This window comes from Apis cerana, linkage group LG2, assembly GCF_029169275.1.
Source record: "Apis cerana isolate GH-2021 linkage group LG2, AcerK_1.0, whole genome shotgun sequence".
Lineage (NCBI taxonomy): Eukaryota > Metazoa > Arthropoda > Insecta > Hymenoptera > Apidae > Apis > Apis cerana.
In genome coordinates this window covers 9619257-9639267 of record NC_083853.1, presented here as the reverse complement: position 1 = coordinate 9639267, position 20011 = coordinate 9619257, and the positions used below count along the sequence as shown (strand labels likewise).

The 20011-nt window shown below is 19.9% G+C and overlaps 5 protein-coding genes across 7 annotated transcripts; 1 reads left to right on the top strand and 4 right to left on the bottom strand.

The window, feature by feature from the left end:
• Positions 1-11: 11 nt before the first annotated feature.
• LOC107996841 (organic cation transporter protein-like) lies at positions 12-4386 on the bottom strand. 2 transcript variants are annotated; one of them, XM_017055122.3, is made up of 10 exons: positions 4289-4386; positions 4067-4197; positions 2233-2516; positions 2057-2160; positions 1801-1955; positions 1567-1735; positions 1128-1453; positions 752-1056; positions 510-646; positions 12-428 (listed from the first exon to the last, which is right to left on the bottom strand). In XM_017055122.3, exons 2-10 carry the CDS (start codon positions 4086-4088, stop codon positions 398-400), a joined length of 1533 nt encoding a protein of 510 aa, XP_016910611.1. In that variant the 5' UTR covers positions 4089-4197; positions 4289-4386; the 3' UTR covers positions 12-397. The 2 variants fall into 2 exon arrangements, with proteins under 2 accessions (XP_016910611.1, XP_061927033.1); XM_062071049.1 differs by lacking the exons at positions 4067-4197; positions 4289-4386 and adding an exon at positions 3826-3984.
• A 255-nt stretch (positions 4387-4641) lies between these two features.
• LOC107996634 (WD repeat and HMG-box DNA-binding protein 1) lies at positions 4642-8963 on the bottom strand. 2 transcript variants are annotated; one of them, XM_062071045.1, is made up of 14 exons: positions 8888-8963; positions 8718-8784; positions 8355-8469; positions 8109-8260; positions 7900-8008; positions 7574-7816; positions 7293-7508; positions 6933-7217; positions 6622-6838; positions 6323-6547; positions 6012-6232; positions 5710-5952; positions 5265-5634; positions 4642-5167 (listed from the first exon to the last, which is right to left on the bottom strand). In XM_062071045.1, exons 2-14 carry the CDS (start codon positions 8771-8773, stop codon positions 4815-4817), a joined length of 2805 nt encoding a protein of 934 aa, XP_061927029.1. In that variant the 5' UTR covers positions 8774-8784; positions 8888-8963; the 3' UTR covers positions 4642-4814. The 2 variants fall into 2 exon arrangements, with proteins under 2 accessions (XP_061927029.1, XP_061927028.1); XM_062071044.1 differs by having other exon boundaries at positions 8718-8947.
• Positions 8964-9366: 403 nt separating this feature from the next.
• Positions 9367-10474, top strand: LOC107996842 (mitochondrial import receptor subunit TOM20 homolog). The gene is made up of 4 exons (XM_017055123.3): positions 9367-9613; positions 9897-9988; positions 10131-10304; positions 10373-10474. Exons 1-4 carry the CDS (start codon positions 9487-9489, stop codon positions 10415-10417), a joined length of 438 nt encoding a protein of 145 aa, XP_016910612.1. The 5' UTR covers positions 9367-9486; the 3' UTR covers positions 10418-10474.
• Positions 10475-11624: 1150 nt separating this feature from the next.
• Positions 11625-15897, bottom strand: LOC107996687 (porphobilinogen deaminase). The gene is made up of 6 exons (XM_017054854.3): positions 15419-15897; positions 14854-14926; positions 14352-14535; positions 13288-13558; positions 12894-13210; positions 11625-12824 (listed from the first exon to the last, which is right to left on the bottom strand). The coding sequence occupies exons 1-6, from the start codon at positions 15470-15472 to the stop codon at positions 12650-12652; spliced, it is 1074 nt and encodes a 357-aa protein (XP_016910343.1). The 5' UTR covers positions 15473-15897; the 3' UTR covers positions 11625-12649.
• Positions 15898-17752: 1855 nt separating this feature from the next.
• LOC107996904 (BRO1 domain-containing protein BROX) lies at positions 17753-20002 on the bottom strand. The gene is made up of 7 exons (XM_017055227.3): positions 19860-20002; positions 19454-19684; positions 19268-19363; positions 19000-19178; positions 18641-18816; positions 18292-18524; positions 17753-18219 (listed from the first exon to the last, which is right to left on the bottom strand). The coding sequence occupies exons 1-7, from the start codon at positions 19958-19960 to the stop codon at positions 17973-17975; spliced, it is 1263 nt and encodes a 420-aa protein (XP_016910716.2). The 5' UTR covers positions 19961-20002; the 3' UTR covers positions 17753-17972.
• Positions 20003-20011: the final 9 nt, after the last annotated feature.

Here is a 20011-nt window from a genome sequence, read left to right as displayed (position 1 = left end):
AAACATGTATATTTACTTCATTCGATAGTTTTTATTATGTTAATAAAAATTTTGTTAATAATATTTATTATATTAATATACAATATTATATATGTATATTTATTGAATTAATACAAGAATAAAAATGTAAAAATAAATTAAATAATAAATTATATAAAAATATTATATATATATATTACAATTACAAACATATTATTTTTCAAATATTAAATTTGTTATTATTTAAGATATAATTTTTTAAATTTAATATTATATTAAAGCAATTAAATGATTTCAATATTTTATATACATATGTATATAAAAAAATTTTTGTTTTATATATCAATTACACAGGATTCGTTTCGTTATTCTATTGCTTTTCTTATGAGTTTTAAATAAATATTATTAAATATAAATATTATTTTATTGCATTTTTTCCACTTTGTTTCCTATAATGATCGATAATTATATTAAGTTATTTAAAAAAATAGAGGAATAAGATAATTAAAATCATATTACTTTGTACTAACTTTCCAAAATTTTCACTATCTTCAATAGTTTCTGGTAATTCACAGTTCATTGTTTCTGGTAAAAAGAAACATAAAAAAGCACTAAATAATAGTCCACTTCCAAATATTAATGGTGGTAACCAAGATTTAATTTTTCCCTGAAAATATGTAATTCGCAATATAAGATTATTATATTGTACACATAAATTATAAATTATAAATATATAAATATAAATTTAATGTATTAGACGAAAAAATATGACCATTGTAGCGATATATGGTGCAATCATGCTTCCAATTCTTGCACAAACACTTCCTAGACCAATACCAATATTTCTGATTACAGTTGGAAATACTTCACTACTATATAGATATACAGTTGGAAAACTGAGTGACATCCCCGCAAGACCTATTATAGTTAAAATTATCGTAAAACGTGAATTTGACATTACAATTAACAAAAGCAAACTTGCAGCAGATAGAAGATTTGCACTTATTAAAATTTTTAAACGTGATACACGTGATATTAGAAATAAAACTAATATAGTTCCAGGTAATTCAATAGCAGCTGAAAATAATATATTAAATTTTAAATATATATTTTCTCTTTTTTAAATAAAAATGCATATATAAATTTACCTGATACAGCAACATTTATAAAAATATTACCGTCAATATAACCCATATATTGTGCTAATCCAAAGAAACAACTACCACACATAAACCAATTAATACATATAAAAATAGTTTTTAATCTTAAATTTGGAGTTCTAAATAAATGTGTAATGTTATATTTTTCTTTATTTTGTTTATGGCAAATTCCTATATTACATTCATATGTTTCAATTGCTGTTTTAACATTCTCTATTGGTATTTTATTTCTACCAGCTGCTTTAATTAAAATTTGTTCTGCTTTTGATAACTTGCCAACAGCAAATAACCATCTTGGTGATTCAGGTATAATCCTATAATGTAAAAAAATCTGTTTAAAATTTATTTCAATTTGATTAAAAATAAATATATTAAAAAAGTTTGTAACTTAATAATTTGACCATATAATATAAATGATACTACATACCAATAATATGATAATAAAAAAAGTGATGGTATAGAAACTGCCATTTGAAAACCATCCCATGTACGTGTTAAATATGAAATTAAAGGATTCATTAAATGACCCAATAAAAATGGTACATGAAAGAGAACTGACATAATGGAACGCCATTCTATTCCTACAATCTCCATGACTGTAATTTATTAAATAAATTTATATATTATTTTCTATTATTTATTTAATTTATGAATTACTTACGTAAAACAAAACTGACAAGCATAGTACCACCTGTAGCTATAGCAGAAATGAATTTAAATATCACAAATAATTCAAACCATGGGATAAATGCAGTTATAAATCCTGTTAATGATTGTAATCCTATAGCAATCATCAAAGGTTTTTTCCTACCTATTCTGAAAATAAAAAATACTTCAATTAATTTTTTCAATTATCTACATGTATCATGAATTTTTTTGTTTTTTGTTCATTTCATTCATAATAATATTCAACATACCGATCAGCCATTATACTAAAAACTAAATTACCAATAAGTACTCCAAACATTATACAAGACTGTACAATATTTGTCAATTGTTCTCTATCACAAACTAAGTCCCACTAAAAGTTTATAATATAAGTGTATTATAATTCATTCGTTTGAAATATAATAATGAATTAAATTAAATTTACTTGAGTTATAATACTCTCTTTAAATATACGCTTGTCATATTTAAAAGTTGTACATTTCTCCATAGTACCATTTCCTACATCTACATAACATTTCATTATTGTAGATTCATTAGTTTTTGATATTGGTGCAGCACATGAAAAATTAGTCGGAGGTGCAAGAAATATAATAGAAAGTTGATGCCAAGCAACCGGAAATTTTACAAGAGATAATGCCACAGCAATAACAATATGCCATGGGCCCATCACACCCATTGCATTTTGTATTACATCTAATGATGCATGTTCTGAAAAAAATTATTCTTAATTAAATATTTATACATAACAATTCTTATACATATCTTATATATATATAATTAATTACTTAATAAGAATAATATTAAAAAATATGATAAAAATAATTAAATTGAATATATTATCATTTATAATTAAAATTTAGCGCCAATGATTACTTTATTATCGACAGATGGAAAAGATTTATATATTATTAGTATTATTTTTTTATTTTTAATTTAAAAAAAATATTGCATGAAATTTTTTGTTTATTAAAACATATAATTTGTATTATAAAATTATATTGATAATATCATCTAACATGTAATATATATATATATATATATATATAATACGAAAATTATTATATATATATATATATATATATTATAAACTTATAAAATTATTCCATTTATCGATATTATTAAACAACGTTAATCAATGAATAAATATTATATTTCACAACTGAATAATTACATACAATTTTCAAGTAAATGATACTTCTATATGATATATATATTACTCAAATTACCGTAATATAATCATAGAAATCTAAAAAGGTTTATATGAATTAATAAAATGTTTGGAAAGAAAAAATATATATATATATATATATATACATATGTATTTTTTTATATTGTATTATTATTATTAAATTATTATAAGTAATTTTAAATAAATAATTTTAAAAAATTATTTAGAATTATAAAAAAAATATATTGCATTTATAATATATATATATATATATATATATGTTTATTTATTTTGACTAATTTAAAAATTTAGATAATTAATAGATTAATAGATCATAAATAAATCATTTATAATTACAGAATTTTATGATATAATTACATATATATATATATATATATTTTCCTAAAACTGATACAAATTATTAAATATATAATTTTCTGTAAAATGGAAAATTACTAAACATATAAAACTAAAAACATCATCAATAATTAAATTTAAAAATATAACATAAGAATCGAAAATTTAATGTGTTAAAATAAAAAAATTTTTTAATTTATGTGCAATACTAAAATTTTATTCTTAATTTTTTATATTTTGTAAAATGAAAAATATATATTCTAATTTATATATATAAAGAAATAAATTACATTATATAATTATAAATGTAATTTGTTTTTTAATTTATTTAAAATGTATTATAGAAATAATAATTTACCAAAATTTAAAATAAACGTATTAAAAAATATCATTTTAATTTTAAAACATATTTAATTATAATTTATTATTGATTATTATATGATATTAATTTATTATTTAAATTATTACTTTGATAAAAGTTTAAATACGCACTTTGAAATAAGTAATTATTTAATATATATGTAAAAATTTTATTACAAATATTTTAATTGATTTTTTAATTTTTTGGATTTAGCATATATAATAAATTTCAATTGTTTTCGCGTTCTTTTGATGATGCAATTAAAGATGCGCGAATTGTACCACAAATTGAATGTATATTTAGATTGAGTCGTATTTGAAATACTAACATGAATAAATGTAGAACGATGCCAGATATAATATATTGACTTACCTTTCATCGCTTTTTCGAGCATTGTATATAAAAACTTTTGTTGAAAAATTTTATTTCCGTCTATGAAATTTCTAATGCTGCGCGTGCACGAATGTTTGAAAGTCTCAATTCTATTGAAAGACTTGAACAAACTGAAAAGATCTCCAATACTATTCTTAATCTGCTTTATCGATGTAGATTACAAATGAAATCTTGTTTGTGATATAATTAAGAAATACCTACCTTATCGATATTTGATCATTTATTTTTATATATTTAATGTATAATGATGCGATAATATTTTATTAATTGTTTATAATTCACTCATTTGTATCTTTCTGCCTATTATCATTGAACAGAAGAGAATATTTATATATATATTTATCATAAAATAAATATATAATTATAGTTAGTTTCAAAAATTAATGAAAATAATAAAGTTTGTAAAGCATAAATTAACAAACTAATAAATAAATTTATAATAAAACAAGATATTTTAATTTTTATTAATGTAATAATAAAAAATAATTATAATAATATAAATTATTAAAAAATATTAATTAAATAAATTACGAAACAATAAAGTAAAATCTTAATAGTTGTTGAAAAATATATTTAAACATCAAGAGTCGTACTATTAATGAATTAAATAATCAATTACATGAAATAAAAAATTCATCACTCATTTCTATCATGTATTGATGAACAAGTTTCCTTAAAACTCCTTGCTATCAAAATTTTATTGTATTTTTAAAATATAAATAAATATTTATTTTTCAAATGCAAATGAGCTAAGTATTTTACTCGAAGTTCGTTTTGATTTATTGCTTTCTTCACTTTCAGGACTCAATTTTCTTTTTTTTGATTCTAAAGATGTCAATATATTATTATTTTGTGAACTTTCATTTTTTTCTTTGTATTTTGCTAACGCATATTTTGTCAAATCTGCAGGACTTAAATCAGGAAATTCTTCCTGTAAATTTTTTTTGTTTTTAGCATACCAACTAATGAATGTTTCTTTTTTTACTACATCTTTTATTTCTTTTGTTTTCAACTTTGAAGAAACTGATGATAAAGTTAACTTTTGTATCTTTTGTGGGGCTATATCTAAACCAGCTAATCCTATAAATATAATTAAAAATAGAATTCAATAATTATTATAAATACAATTAAAATAGAGAGAAATTTTTCCCTTTTTTTATTCTAATAATATTAATACCTTTTGTTCCTGGAGAATTTCCACTTTTTAAAAAAGGATTATTTCTTTTTATTGATAATGCTTCAGTCATAGATAATGGTTTAATTTCTATATCTGGTTTTTTTATAATATTTAATGAAAGTTCTTCAACATCATTATCTATTAGTGATTCATCATCACTTTTGTTAGTATTTTCATCATTCTTATCTCTATTTTCTATATTCTTCTCCTTTTCTTCTTCCTTTGTATCAGCAATTGATTCCAATTTATTAGATAACGCTATTCGATTTATTCTTCGTGCATATTTTATTGCTAATTCTATAACTTTTTCCGAAGCAATTTGTTCACATAATTCTACCGCTCGATACTCCAAATTACTTCGACAAGCAAGCTAATTGAATGAAATAAATGAATAGATATATATAGTTAATATAAATAGATTTAATGAATCAAATATTAAATATACCGCAATAAGAGATAACACTGCTTCATTCTCTTCTAAAGGATTAGTTCCTAATTTCCATAAGTTCAATTCTTTCTCTGTTTTTTCACTTTCAAGTTCACAAAGTGGAAGATATAAAGATACTTCTGTGATTACTGGACGAGGTGTAGTAGGAGGATAATGACTTCCTTTGCATAAAACACAGCGAGCAATACTTTGTAATTCGCTTATTCCAATTATAAAATAATGATCTGCTTTACCTTTAGCCTATTTTAAAATTATTAATGCAATATAAAATATTTAATGTTATTAAATATATTTTTTACCTGTTCATTCATATCACTAGCTACTTTCCATAAAGAAGATTTTTTATTATATACTTTAATAATATCATCAGCATCCATAATTACAGGAGATCCAAGATCACTAATTCCTAACCACATTAATTCTGATGATGGTGATAATGGAAGACTTAATGTCTTACTATATAAATTTAATCTTTGGATTTGAATTAATAGTAAATTCATACATTGATCCCCTGATATCCCTATTTAAATATCATTTAAATATCATAAATATCATATCATCAGTAGTTTATTATAAAAATAAAAATAATTGCAAAATATAGAATAAATACCTATTCCATTATGATAGGCAAGTACTAAATTATTTTTAAATCCATTCATTGCTACTACAGGACCTGGCAAAGCAACGATTTCACGTTGCGTGCCGCCTACAGTAAAAATTCTTAAATATCTTCTAGATGTTGAAAGAGCTACAAAATTATCACCAGCTGCAATGCAATGCCCTTCTTCACCTTCAGGTAGATCTAAAAACCATTCTTTATTTCCAGAACCCCAACCTATTTTTTAATTGATTATTATTTTAATTATATTAATTTAGAATAAAATTTGCAATAATTATAAATAGATTAACCTTGTAATGCTATTACAACAAGTTTACTACGAATATCATTATTTAATGGACAATTTAATGCAAATGCTTGTGATGATAAAGCAGCTATTGTATGTCTTAAATAGTTATTAATATGCATACTACGATGAATTGTTACATCATGAAATTCTACTTCAATACTAGATTCTTCTCCATCTTCAGAAGTAAAACACTTTACCATTCCTATGTCATTCCATACCTTGAATTAACATTTATTTGAATTAATATTTTAATTAAATTATAAAACCGATACATAATATTATATGATAATATTATATCAAAACAAATTTTACCATAAAACGAGATAATAAATGTGCTGGAGATGAACCAGGTTGAAATGGTGATTGTAAATGAATTTCAGGTATAAAAGTATTTGTATCATGTTTAGATTTTTCAGATAATACATCAGAATGACTTTTTTGATCATCATCAAGCTCCACTAATGCTTTAATTTTATTTAGAGATATAACATTTTCTTCATCATCATCTTCTTCTTCTAAGATATTAACATTATTATCTTTGACATCTCCATTTGTTTCTAAACATACTTCATTACTTGTTGCTTTATCAGAAATTATCTAAATATATAAAAATAATAATTTTTCTCTGAATTTATTAAATAATTTGCATCTTATATATATATATATACCTACAATATCAATACATCCTAATTGACCTAAAGAATCACAAAATGCAATTTCATCCGATTTATCAATATTCCAAGATAATGCAGTAATTTTAGCATTTTGTTGATGTTCAATATAACCAATTAATTCTTTATTTTCTACATTCCAAACAATTATTTCTCCATATATTGAACTAGCTGCTAATAATGTGCCACATTCAGAAAATTTACATATATTAATTTCCTATAGTGAAAATAATATTATAGAATATATATACACTATATATATATAGAAAGAAAAAAACATACAGTTTTTATATTAATACATTTTAAACGAAATAATTCTTTCCAAGAAGATCTTTCAATTATAATTACATCTTTAACATTAGGATATGCAAGATAACTTCCATTCTTTGGATGAAATGAGGGTACACCATATATTTTAGCTGTAAAAAATGAGTTACATTTTGGTATAACATTAGTCCAAATATTTACAACACATTTTTCTTTAATATTCCATACTCGAATTGAGCCATCTGCACTTGATGATGCCTATATAAATTAAATATTATAAGAAGCATTGTAATATAAAAAGCAAATTTATATTATATATTAAAAAATAAAATATATCTTACTACAAATTCTTCTTTTGGATCCAAAGATAAACCTAATATAGGAGCTTCATGACCTATTAATTCTATATTATCTGATGTATTAATATCAGTTACTTGTATTCTCATATCACTATATAATATAATATAATATGTATTAAATATTAATATAATTATATAAATTATTATATAAATTAAAAATTATTAAAATATCATATGCATATTTTACATACCATCCTCCTGATACTATAATGTTACTGTTTTTTGTTGTTGCTAATGCTGAAACTGGTGCTGAAAATCTAGTAATTATTCCATCTTTTTCAAGATCTGGATAATTAAGAATTTGAATTGTATTATTATCATTGCCAACAAATATTTTTCCATTCTAAAATTATATTAAAATATTTATGAAAAATATTTATTGAAAATTTATAAATATTATTAAATATATAAACAAAAATTTTATAATTAATTTATACTTTTGATATGACTGATATAGCTTGTTCTGAAACACAGCTTGCATTTGGATCATCATCCATTAAATTCAGCCAAGATCGAACATCTCCATCAGATCCACAAGTAATAAGCCCTCTTCTACAAATATATTATTAATTGTTTATTTTTTAATTATATTTTATTTTCTTTTTTAATATCTCTTCTATAATATTATTCTTAATTTAATTATTCTTTTTATATAAAAAAATTATATTAAAAATGTCAACAAAAAAATGTAATCTATTATTATATTATATCTATATATATAATAAAAAATATTTATATCAAAATTAGCAAAAATCATTACAAAGAAATATGGAAAAATATTTATGTATATCTTTGCTTACTTTTCACCAGAAAAATAACATACGTCGGTATGCCCCTCTGGATGCGCATAACGCATAGGTTTCCTTACTAATGGCATTTTTTAATAAAATAATTAATAATTTTATATGATTAAATATAATATATTAGTTTATTAAATCTTTCATATAAATATGATCTTTTATTTTTATACCCGTATTTTGGCGCGCATTTTCGAGTATATATATTGTAGATCCTTAATCAGAAATGTTATAGATATATACGTTAAATGTTTTTCAAACTTCTTCCTCCCCTCCTCTCTTACTCGTCTTTCTCATAATTTTAATTTTTTAATTTTAAATATATATATATATATAATATTATATAAAATTATAAAATTAATTTTTAATAATTTTTAGCATTTTAATATTTTATAGATCTAATATATGATGAATCTTTATTTATTATTATAATTTACATATATATTAAATATTAATATATATATTTACATATACAATAAATTTTCAAAAAATGAAGAATCATATATAAAATATGATAAAATAGTGTAAAAATATATGTATATTTTTGAATTATATTATTTTTGAATTTTGAAAAATATATTTTGATGAAAATATTAATGAATCTAGGGAATTTTTTAATATCAATGCATCAGTCTGAAATATACATTGAAATACTGTTTCTGCTCCTATGTTCCGCACGTTTGATAGCAGACGCAGCCTTTTCTAGGGTGGCCTATGTGCAACGAGGAGTTTGTAAATTTCGTCATTATAAAATATAAATTTCTCTATTAGAATGACCATGATTTCAAAGGCTGCAGTGGGTATTGCTGTTGGTATAGCTGGAATATTTGTTGGATATTGCTTTTATTTTGATCAAAAGCGTCGTAGTGATCCTGATTTCAAAAAGAAATTGCGTGAACGTAAGTCTAAACTATACTGTTCTCATAGCTAATTTTTATGAGCTATGTCTTTTTTATTTTGTTTATGATTTTATATAAAAAATTCATATAATATTTAATTATTTTAATAGTAATTATTAATAAAAAATAATTAATTTTTAAAAATCATTTTTATTTTTTATTAAATTTTATAGTAAATCATATTTAAAAATTTTTTTATTTATTTAAAAAGTAAAATAATTATTTAATACACAATAAAATTGATATATTGATATTAAATAGTATTATTATTTCATAATTACAGGTAGAAAAGCAAAGAAACAAGCACAGAATGCTACTTCAAAGATTCAAGATTTAAAAGATCATGAAGTTGTACAAAGATTTTTCCTACAAGAGGTTAATATTATATTTTAATTAATACAAGAAGTTAATAGTTTAGTTGTTATATTTTATATATATATATATATATATATATATATATATATATATATATTTATATTGGATTATATTATATTATTATATTTAATGGATTTTAAAGGTACAATTAGGAGAAGAAATGCTTTCATGTGGTGATATAGAAGGAGCAGTTGAACATTTAGGAAATGCGGTTGCAGTATGTGGACAGCCAGCACAATTGTTACAAGTTCTTCAGAAAACACTGCCACCACAAATTTTTCACCTTTTATTACAACGATTACAACCTATTAGTCAAGTATGTAATTAAATATAATTTTTTAATAGGACAAAATAAAAGATTTTTGTTCTCACTTATTGTTACAGAAATTATCAACACAAATTGCAATGGCTGAGGAAGATGTTGAGTAAAGTACTATACAAATTGCGTTGAATAATTCAAAATAAAATTTAACTATTAGTAGAAAATGTATGTTTTTTTTTTTGATGATGTAGACATTTGCATAACTTTAATTTGGTCAAGCTTTTTAATTATATATCTTGGTCTCCTCATCTAAACTTCCATATAATCCTTGGTAATTATATATTATCAATGAAAAACATGATTCACTTATATGCATTTAAATTATAAATGGAAGAAATTTTTGTATTAATTTCTAAATACAATCTATTTAAAAATTTTTATTAGCTATTTTTAAAATTGTGACTGCCATGATATTAAGTTATACTGTGCAAATAAAATATGTGTTATTTAAAGTGGCAGCAATATATATATATATATATATATGTATAATATATATATATAACACAATCTAGAAAGATCTCTAGTCACACAAGATTTTCTTTATATCTCTTTACATATATGACTACCATAAATTATTCATATTTGTTAAATGTTTCACAATTTTAAGAGAGAGCAGAAATGAAAAAATAATTAAGAAGTAAATTGATCTTGTTCTGGAAATTAATATATTTAATCTTATAGAAGTTTCAAAATAATTTTATGTATTAATTGTTATAATATGTTAAATATTATACCCCCCTATTAAGGAATTCATGTGAAATGTGATCTTAAATAATACGTTATTTCCTAGAGACATTTATAAATAAATAAAAAAATACTATTGACTATATATTCATAATGAATATATTTTATAGAATTTGCACAAAAAAAAAATTATGCAAATATGTATTCTATCTTGTGAATATAAAATTAATATCCTTATAATAGATGTATCATTATAAGCATATGTACATGACATTATTTTCAACGGTACTCACTAGCATATTAAACACTTTATAATTATTTTTTGTATAAAAAAATGTTCTATTCTTATATTAAACAAGAGGCAATAAGAAAGAATCTGTTTATATCTTAGTATCAAATAAAAACTGTTTTTCTTAAAAAAAAACTGTATCATGCAAAGATAAATAAATGTTATTAATAAAAAAAAATTCATAAATCTTTTTCATAAAAATATTTTATATGAATATAATAAACTTCAATTATCAAAAAAAAGATCATATTAAATATATTATAAAAAAAATATGATAAATATTATATATAAAAATTATTAAATATTTTTGAATATTTTTCCTTTGAATGAAATAAAATATATAATTTTTTATATCCTTTTAATTCCTTACAATTTGTAATAACACGTAAAATATATAATGTTTTACAAATATTTATGTATGATTTATAAATTTTTTTATAAATTATGATCTATTAATAATTATAATAATCTTTAATAAATAATTGATCTATTAAGATCTTTATATCCATGAAATAATTAACAGAAACCTGTATTCCAGAAAAATGACAAATTAGCATAATGAATAAAAATAAAAGAAAATAATAAAATAGATATAATTTCTATAATAAAAGTAATAAGAGAAAGATATATTACTTTATTATATAAGTGCAATGATCATTTACTTGAAATAAATTTACTCATTTTACTCAATATAAAAATATTGTACAATTATACATTATTATTATCATACTATTAAAATATAAAAAAAAATGTTATATATTTTTTTTATGATATAATATTTTATAAATTTTTATTTCACTATAATATTTATATTAACATATTTTATATAATTAGTTTTCTTGATAATGACATCTGTTTTAAGAAAATAGATATTTATATGATATGAATTATGAAGCTTCATAATGTCAAGTATGATACATTGCATTCATAATTTTATTTAAAAATATGAAACATTATAAATTATTATGCCTAGTAACAATAACATTTTATATGACTTTTAAATTATAATACGGCAGTGTATAGCTTTTACTTTAAACTGCGTTTAATAATATATATATATATATATATAATCAAGTCTGTATACAATTTTTTATTTATGAAGCAACAAATGGAATAAAAACAGAATATATTATAAATATACTTATTAAAATAAAGATTGTAAATTAAACGATATAATAAACAATAATTTTAAATTGTGATAAAATGAACTAGAATTTTTATAAGTCATTTTTTGTACTTTTTTCATATTAATTAATTATGAAAATATTAAAAATCTTTAAATGTGAATTTCTATTTTGTTTTCCTAATTTTGTTTTCATCATCAAGAAAGACTAATTTTTATATTTTTTCATAACTATTATTAGCGCTATTTGGAGTTTAAAATTTCATTTCTTGCTTCTGCCATAACATCTAAAGCATTCTTTTCTATAAGATTTTTTCCAAGATCTTTCCCGAGTTGTTCAGCACCCAAAAGACTTAAATTGCTTACTTTACCAGGTGCGACACTACAGTAAAGTTGCGGTTCTCGATACGGACATTTCCTGTAAACATTATATGAATAATATTTGTATACTAATTTTATTTATAAAATTTTAATTATATCTACTTACTTTGGAGGTTCTCCATCATCATCAGGTATATACAATTTACTTTTAGAAGTATCTTTGATAAATTTTTGTCCATCTAAAGACCATACAGCACCAGTAACAGTAAGAATTTTGTTTTTTAAGGTTGAAGAAACAGCAACTGGTGCTGAACATCCTCCACCTAATGTTTTCAGAAATGAGCGTTCACATACACATCTTAAAGTTGTTTCTACATCATATAATGGTTCTAAAAGAGACAATATTTTCCAATCTGTTTCTCGACATTCTACTCCTAATGCACCTTGTCCAACAGCATACAATGCTTCTTCTGGTTCTAATAGCTATGGATGTTAAAAAGAAAAGAAAAATAAAAAAAAATTTATATAAGAATTTTGTATAAACTTGTAATGAAAATTACTTGACTTATTCTATTTTCCCAATTCATTCTTTTTAAACCAGCAGCAGCTAAAATAATTGCTGCAAAAGGTCCATTTTCATCATCTAACTTTCTTAATCTAGTATTTAAGTTACCCCGAATATTTTCCACTTTTAAATGTGGCATATTTCTAGCTAATTGAGCTGATCTACGTAATGAACTAGTACCAATAACACTACCTTCTGGTAAGGTAGATAATGTCTTATTTTTATACTTTTTAGACATAACAACTGCATCACGTGGATCTTCACGCCTGTAAAAATATTTATACTAAATATACTTATCAATTTTTAAATAAAATATTATTAAAAAATTTGTAAAAATATTATTATATCCAATTCTCATTTTAGATATTTAATTTAAATCTTATAACATTATTATTTTGAAAATAATTTTAATATATGATACAAAAATTACAACAGTTCTTGTATAAGACAATTTCGATATAAATTATTAATATTCCTAGTATTGATAATGATTATCAATAATTATATAATTTTTTAATTATTTTAATAATAATTAAACTAAAATTATAAATTAATTTTAAATGATTAATTATAAATTTTATATTATTATAAATATATTATTTTTAATTAGAGCAATTAAATATAATATAAATATAATTTTTAATCATTTTATTTTTGAAAAATTTCCTTGAAATTTAATAAATATCTTTTATTGAAATAAAAAATAATATTTAATTAAATAATTTAAAAATAATCAATTAAAAATATAATTTTTAATCAATTATTTCCTTTTTCAAATTTATAATGTAACTGTCTTCTTTAGTTTTTAATTTTTTTAAGTAAAAAAAATAAAATAAAAATATATAAAAGTATTCTGTATTTAATAAAATTTAATCAAAATAATTTTATATAAATAATATACATTTTATATGATATATTTTTTCATGAATTTGATAATTTTATCTTAAATTTAAATTTTAGATATATAAATCATTATTTTAAAATAAGAATAAAATATTATATTTATTTTAATTTATTTTATAATTTTATAAATTATATTACATTTAATTTTATACTTACTTTAATATTGCACCTAAAGCCATTCCTTCTGGTAACGATGTAGGTAAATCTTTTAATGAATGTACCACAAAATCAACACGACCACTTTCAAGGGCAAGTTCTAATTCTTCTGTAAATAGAGATTTTTCTCCAATTTTGGGTAAAGATTTATCTAAAATTTTATCTCCTTTGGTAGACATTGTAACTAAAAATTAAAAATATCTTCATAACTTTTTAATTAAAAACTTTAAACAATTTTAATATAAATATACATTCAGAAAATTATAAAGGTATTTGTTATATAAGTTTAAATATTATATACATACTTTATATATTGCATAAGAATTTTTATATATTATTATTTATTGACAATTATGTAATAAAAAACATATATATTAATGATATATAAAATATTATATAATATTTAAATAATTATAATCAATAAATAATTAATAATTAATAAGTATAATATAATAAATAAAGTCAATTTTTTAAAATAAATTTTATGTATAATTTTACTTACTTATTTGAAATTCTTTTGTTGGATGATATTCTTTTAAACATTCTATTACATATTTTGTTTGCTTCAAAGCCAACTAAAAAATTATAGTGATTATTAAAGTATATTACAAAATGAATATATACTAAATATATAATTTTACTATATTTTTTTTTATAAAACATATAATTACTATACTATAAGAAATCATGTAATATTTATTAAATATGAAATGAAAATTTGTTTTTTTGAATAAAAAATAATAGATGCAATATCAAAATTGCTGACTAATGTAGAATAATAATTGTCAATCATCATTATACAAATGATATGTTATTTTTAAATAAAATATGATTTATTACTTTTTAAATAAACTAAAGAAAATTTATATATTTTAATACAATAATAAAAAAAATTTATTTTTTTTATTCCTTTTATATTCTTAAAAATAATATATATTTATCTAATTGTCATGTTTAATTATAAAATTATAAAAATTATAATGTTAAATAATAATGAATTAGAAAAATATATTATATAATTATACTTTCTCTTTTTTTGTAAAAAATTAATTTATTTGTATATTTACCTCACTTTTTCGAGATCCAACTCGGATTACGTCACGTGTATCCGTACTCGTCATTATCGTAATTTAAATTTTTTTTCTATATATTATTAACTATTAATTATACAATATTATGAACAATAATTATTATCAATCAATAATTATAAATTTCTATCTTATTTTGGAATGTAATAAATATATATTATGTCCAAGAGACATAAAAGACTGAATTAGGTCAAAGACACGAACAACTTTCACTATTTGCAAGTAATCTTAAACACAACATAGAACTCCAATATTTTTAAAAATTTTTGTAATTATTATGAAAATTATATAAAAATTTGAAATTTATTTCACAGTTACTGACACTGCAGCAGAACGTGAATATATAATTAATATATAAGTATAGAAAGAAAACTACATCCTCACGCACGTTACTCTCTTTATATTACAAACACTGAAGAATGCGATTTGAGTAGAAGGAAGAGACACTGAGTGGAATCACTGATACGTGCTGACTATATCATGTCTTGAGAAGTTAGTATAGATTTTATTTTTTAATGCGCATGACAAATATAACATTCGGTAAACACAGCGCGATGTTTGAAAAATTTTTTTCATAAAATTAAATTATTTTTAAAATGCAAAATGAAAATCAAATAAAAATCAAATTTTGAATTTAAAATTTTCTTGCATATATGAAGGATAAACAATAAATATGAAAAACATTATATAAGGATATAAAGGATTAAATAGTAAATCCTAATATTTCTTTTGTATGATATTCTTTGTTTTATGAATTCTAATTTATAATAATTTATTATAATTTATAATATAATAATTTATAATAATTTATAATAATTTATAATAATTTATAATATAATAATTTATAATATAATAATTTATAATTTATAATTGAAAATTTTTATTATAATTATATTTGAAAAATAAATTCAGATTTAAAAATTTAAAATATTATATATATATATAATATATATATATATATATATATATATATATATAGATAAGATTGATTAAATTTTAATGTACATATAGATTATATAATATAAATTTATATAAATCACATATATACATATAAAAATTAAAAATAAATATAATATATTTCTAACATTATTATATATAATATAATTGCATCTTTTTATTTTAATAAATAAAATAAACATTTTCAAAGTTTAAATAATTTTAAATATACAAAATAAAATTATATTTAATTCTATACAATGTTTATACATTGTAGATGCATAAAATATTTCTTGAAAAAATAAATTTTATGGAAATATTTTATAGAAAAACAATTATAATACAAATATCTGTTAAGTATATTTTTTGTTATTATATGATTTTAAAATTTCAAAAAACACTGATTAGATTTTAAATAAAAAAAATAAAAAATTCATCATTAAAATAATAATAAATTTTAACATTTTTTGTATTATCAAATATATACAAATATCTTATATATTTAATATAAAATATATAAATTCATATATGTATCATATATGTATATTTTATATTTTAAATTGCACAAAGGAAAATTTTAATTTATTAATAAAATACATTAATAAAATAAAATAAAGATATTAAAAATACATAATAAAAATGTTTTTGTATGTATATAAAAATACTTCTATTTATGTTAATAATTTATGTTTTTAATTAAAAATTAAGACTAGTTATATTATTTGATACATAAATAAAAACATTTAAATGCTAATTGAATACTATATTGTTAATTTGCATTTTACTAAATGTGTATATAAATATTTAAAAATAAATTATTATTTTAAAATTATGGAATTTTATATTTTTTCATACATATTTTATAGTTTTAAAAATAAAATAAGACTAAAAAATCTATTATATAAATATTTTATTAAAAAATTAATAAAAAATATGAAATATATAAAAATATATTATTTTTTTCAGTTCAATACAAATATTGTGATATATAATATTTATATTAACTATATATATGTAGATACAAAATATGTTTACTATTTTTGTAATATTGATTTTATATTACTGTAAATTATATATTATACTATGAAGTTAATTTTAGTTTTATTTTGCTTTATACAATAAAATAATCTTCAAAATGTCAAAAATATTTACTTTTATACTATTATATTATAAATTATTATATTATATTATATTATATAATATTATATAATATTTTGTTTAATTATTCTAATCAAGAATATATAAAGCATTTTATATATGTTTATATATGGTTTATGTGTCAAAAATTTTAGTATTCTTGAAAATATTTCGAAATATTTTCCAATAAAGTGCATAGTGTACATTTCACTAAATTTATGAACAAATATGTGAAATATGTACATTTATAGCATTTATACCATTTATTTCATATTTTTATTATAATTTTTTAACAAAATATTTATAGATATTTATTATATATATTTTAGTCTTATTTTTACTTTTAAAATACTATCAAGCATGTAACAAAATTATCAAAAAATGTAAAATATTCTGTATAGCTCATAATGATAATAAAGTCAATAAATTTACCATTTATTGCAATTCTGCATAAAACTATTTACTGCAACAAACATCCACTTGCATTCTTTGGATCTTTGGTACTTTGATGAATTGAATCTTCTTTAACAGGGGGTAAATTTTGTTCTTTTTCTATTTTTGCAGAAGTTAATCCAAATAATGATCCATATACATTTAAATTCCATATAGAGTTATGTGATTGCATTTGGAAATCAATAGGACTCACTAAACCAAAAGTAGCTTTTGTATCTAATGTTGGAATCTCTCCTGGTACTGTATGATGATAACTTTAAAAATATATAAATTAAAATTAAATTTTTGTTTATAAAATTTTTTTTTAAATCTAATATAATACTTACATTAAACCATTTTCACGATTACATTTATCAAGAGTAAGTTTTACTATAGGTGCTAAACGTTTAAATACAGCATGTTGATCTGGTTTTACTCTAGGTGCTGGTCCATTTATTTTTCCATACTCTTCACATAATATTTTTGCTTTTTTCAAACAAGCTTCACTTTCTTGTAAGGCTTTAATTGCTTCTCCACATTTATCCATAGATAATAAATTTTCACCACAATAATTATAAGCCTATAACATATATAATTATACAAATAAGAATTACACATATAATTATATAAATAATTTTAATTGTTTAAGAAATTTTAATTTTTAAATATTTTTAAATTTTTTAATAATTTTCTTACATAAGATTGATAAAATGCTGCTTTAAGTTCTAAATATTTAATCCACTGTGCTGATATCTCTGATTTAAATGAACGTAAAGTATTAGCAGCATCTAAAAATAATTTACTTGTTTCATTAGCTAATGCTGATATTAAACTAGCATTATGTTTTAATTCTACTGCTCTAGCTACTGTCACTGAAACATAATATATATAAAATTATATAAAATTATAATATTATTTATTAGTATTTAGATCATTAATTTAAAATAATTTTGTATATTGTATATTATATTTTCTATGTATATCATAAATATATTATATATGTATAATGTATATGTATAATATATATATATTATTAAAATAATATATTATACAACCTTCTTGTGCTTCTGCTGTACATTGATTGACATATGCATTTATTATTCTTGGATCTAAATCACTTCCTAATGGTGGAGGATTTGCCAATTGTGGCAAAAATTCTGTTTGTACAAAAGTAAATATTCCTGCAGCCCGTCTTAACATAGTATGTACATCTTTTGCTTCATTCATATTTATACTAAATTATATCATCAATAAATGATATTTCTGTGTAATATTATTTATTTCATATTTCTAATTATTTTATACTTTATTGTTTATACTTACTCATCTTTAGCAGCAATCATTGCAGCATGTTTCATAAACCAAAGTCCTACATTCATGCTTATATTAGCTGCTTCATATATAGAATCAGCACTAGAACTATAATATTTTAAATTATAGAATATAATAATATATAAAGTAAAATTATTTTTTTTGTTTAAATTAAATAGATATAGAAAAATATATTACTAAGTATTTGGTCCCAATAATGTATGTGTCCATTTATATACAATAACATTTCTAAGTTTGCTTGGATTTGGTCTACCAATATGTTCAGATTTTTCTGTATCAGAATTTATTTCCCATATAAATCCATATAGTAAGCTTAAATAGCTATGAAAGGCTGGTTCTATAGTATCACTTGAATTATTTGGATTTTTAATCAAATCCAAAAGACGATTTCTTGATAATCTCAAATCACTATAATAAAAAAAATTTTAATCGAAATATAATTTTTCTTGTAATATGATTATTTATTTTATCATTTACATTACTTATTATTTTAAATAAATTTTATAAAATAATGACATTTAAAATAATTATTGATTATAAAATTAAATGCGTTTAATTTATTTTCTTTATAAATATAACTAACCTGCATAGTTTTTTTGTAGCATCAGTAGGATTAGTTATTTTTAATTCGAATTTTTGATTTGTCGTAGCTTTTAGTACATTACGATGAAACCAATGAGCCATTTTATTAATGATATAAATTAAACTGTTTTTTTAATATTATTTGTATACTTC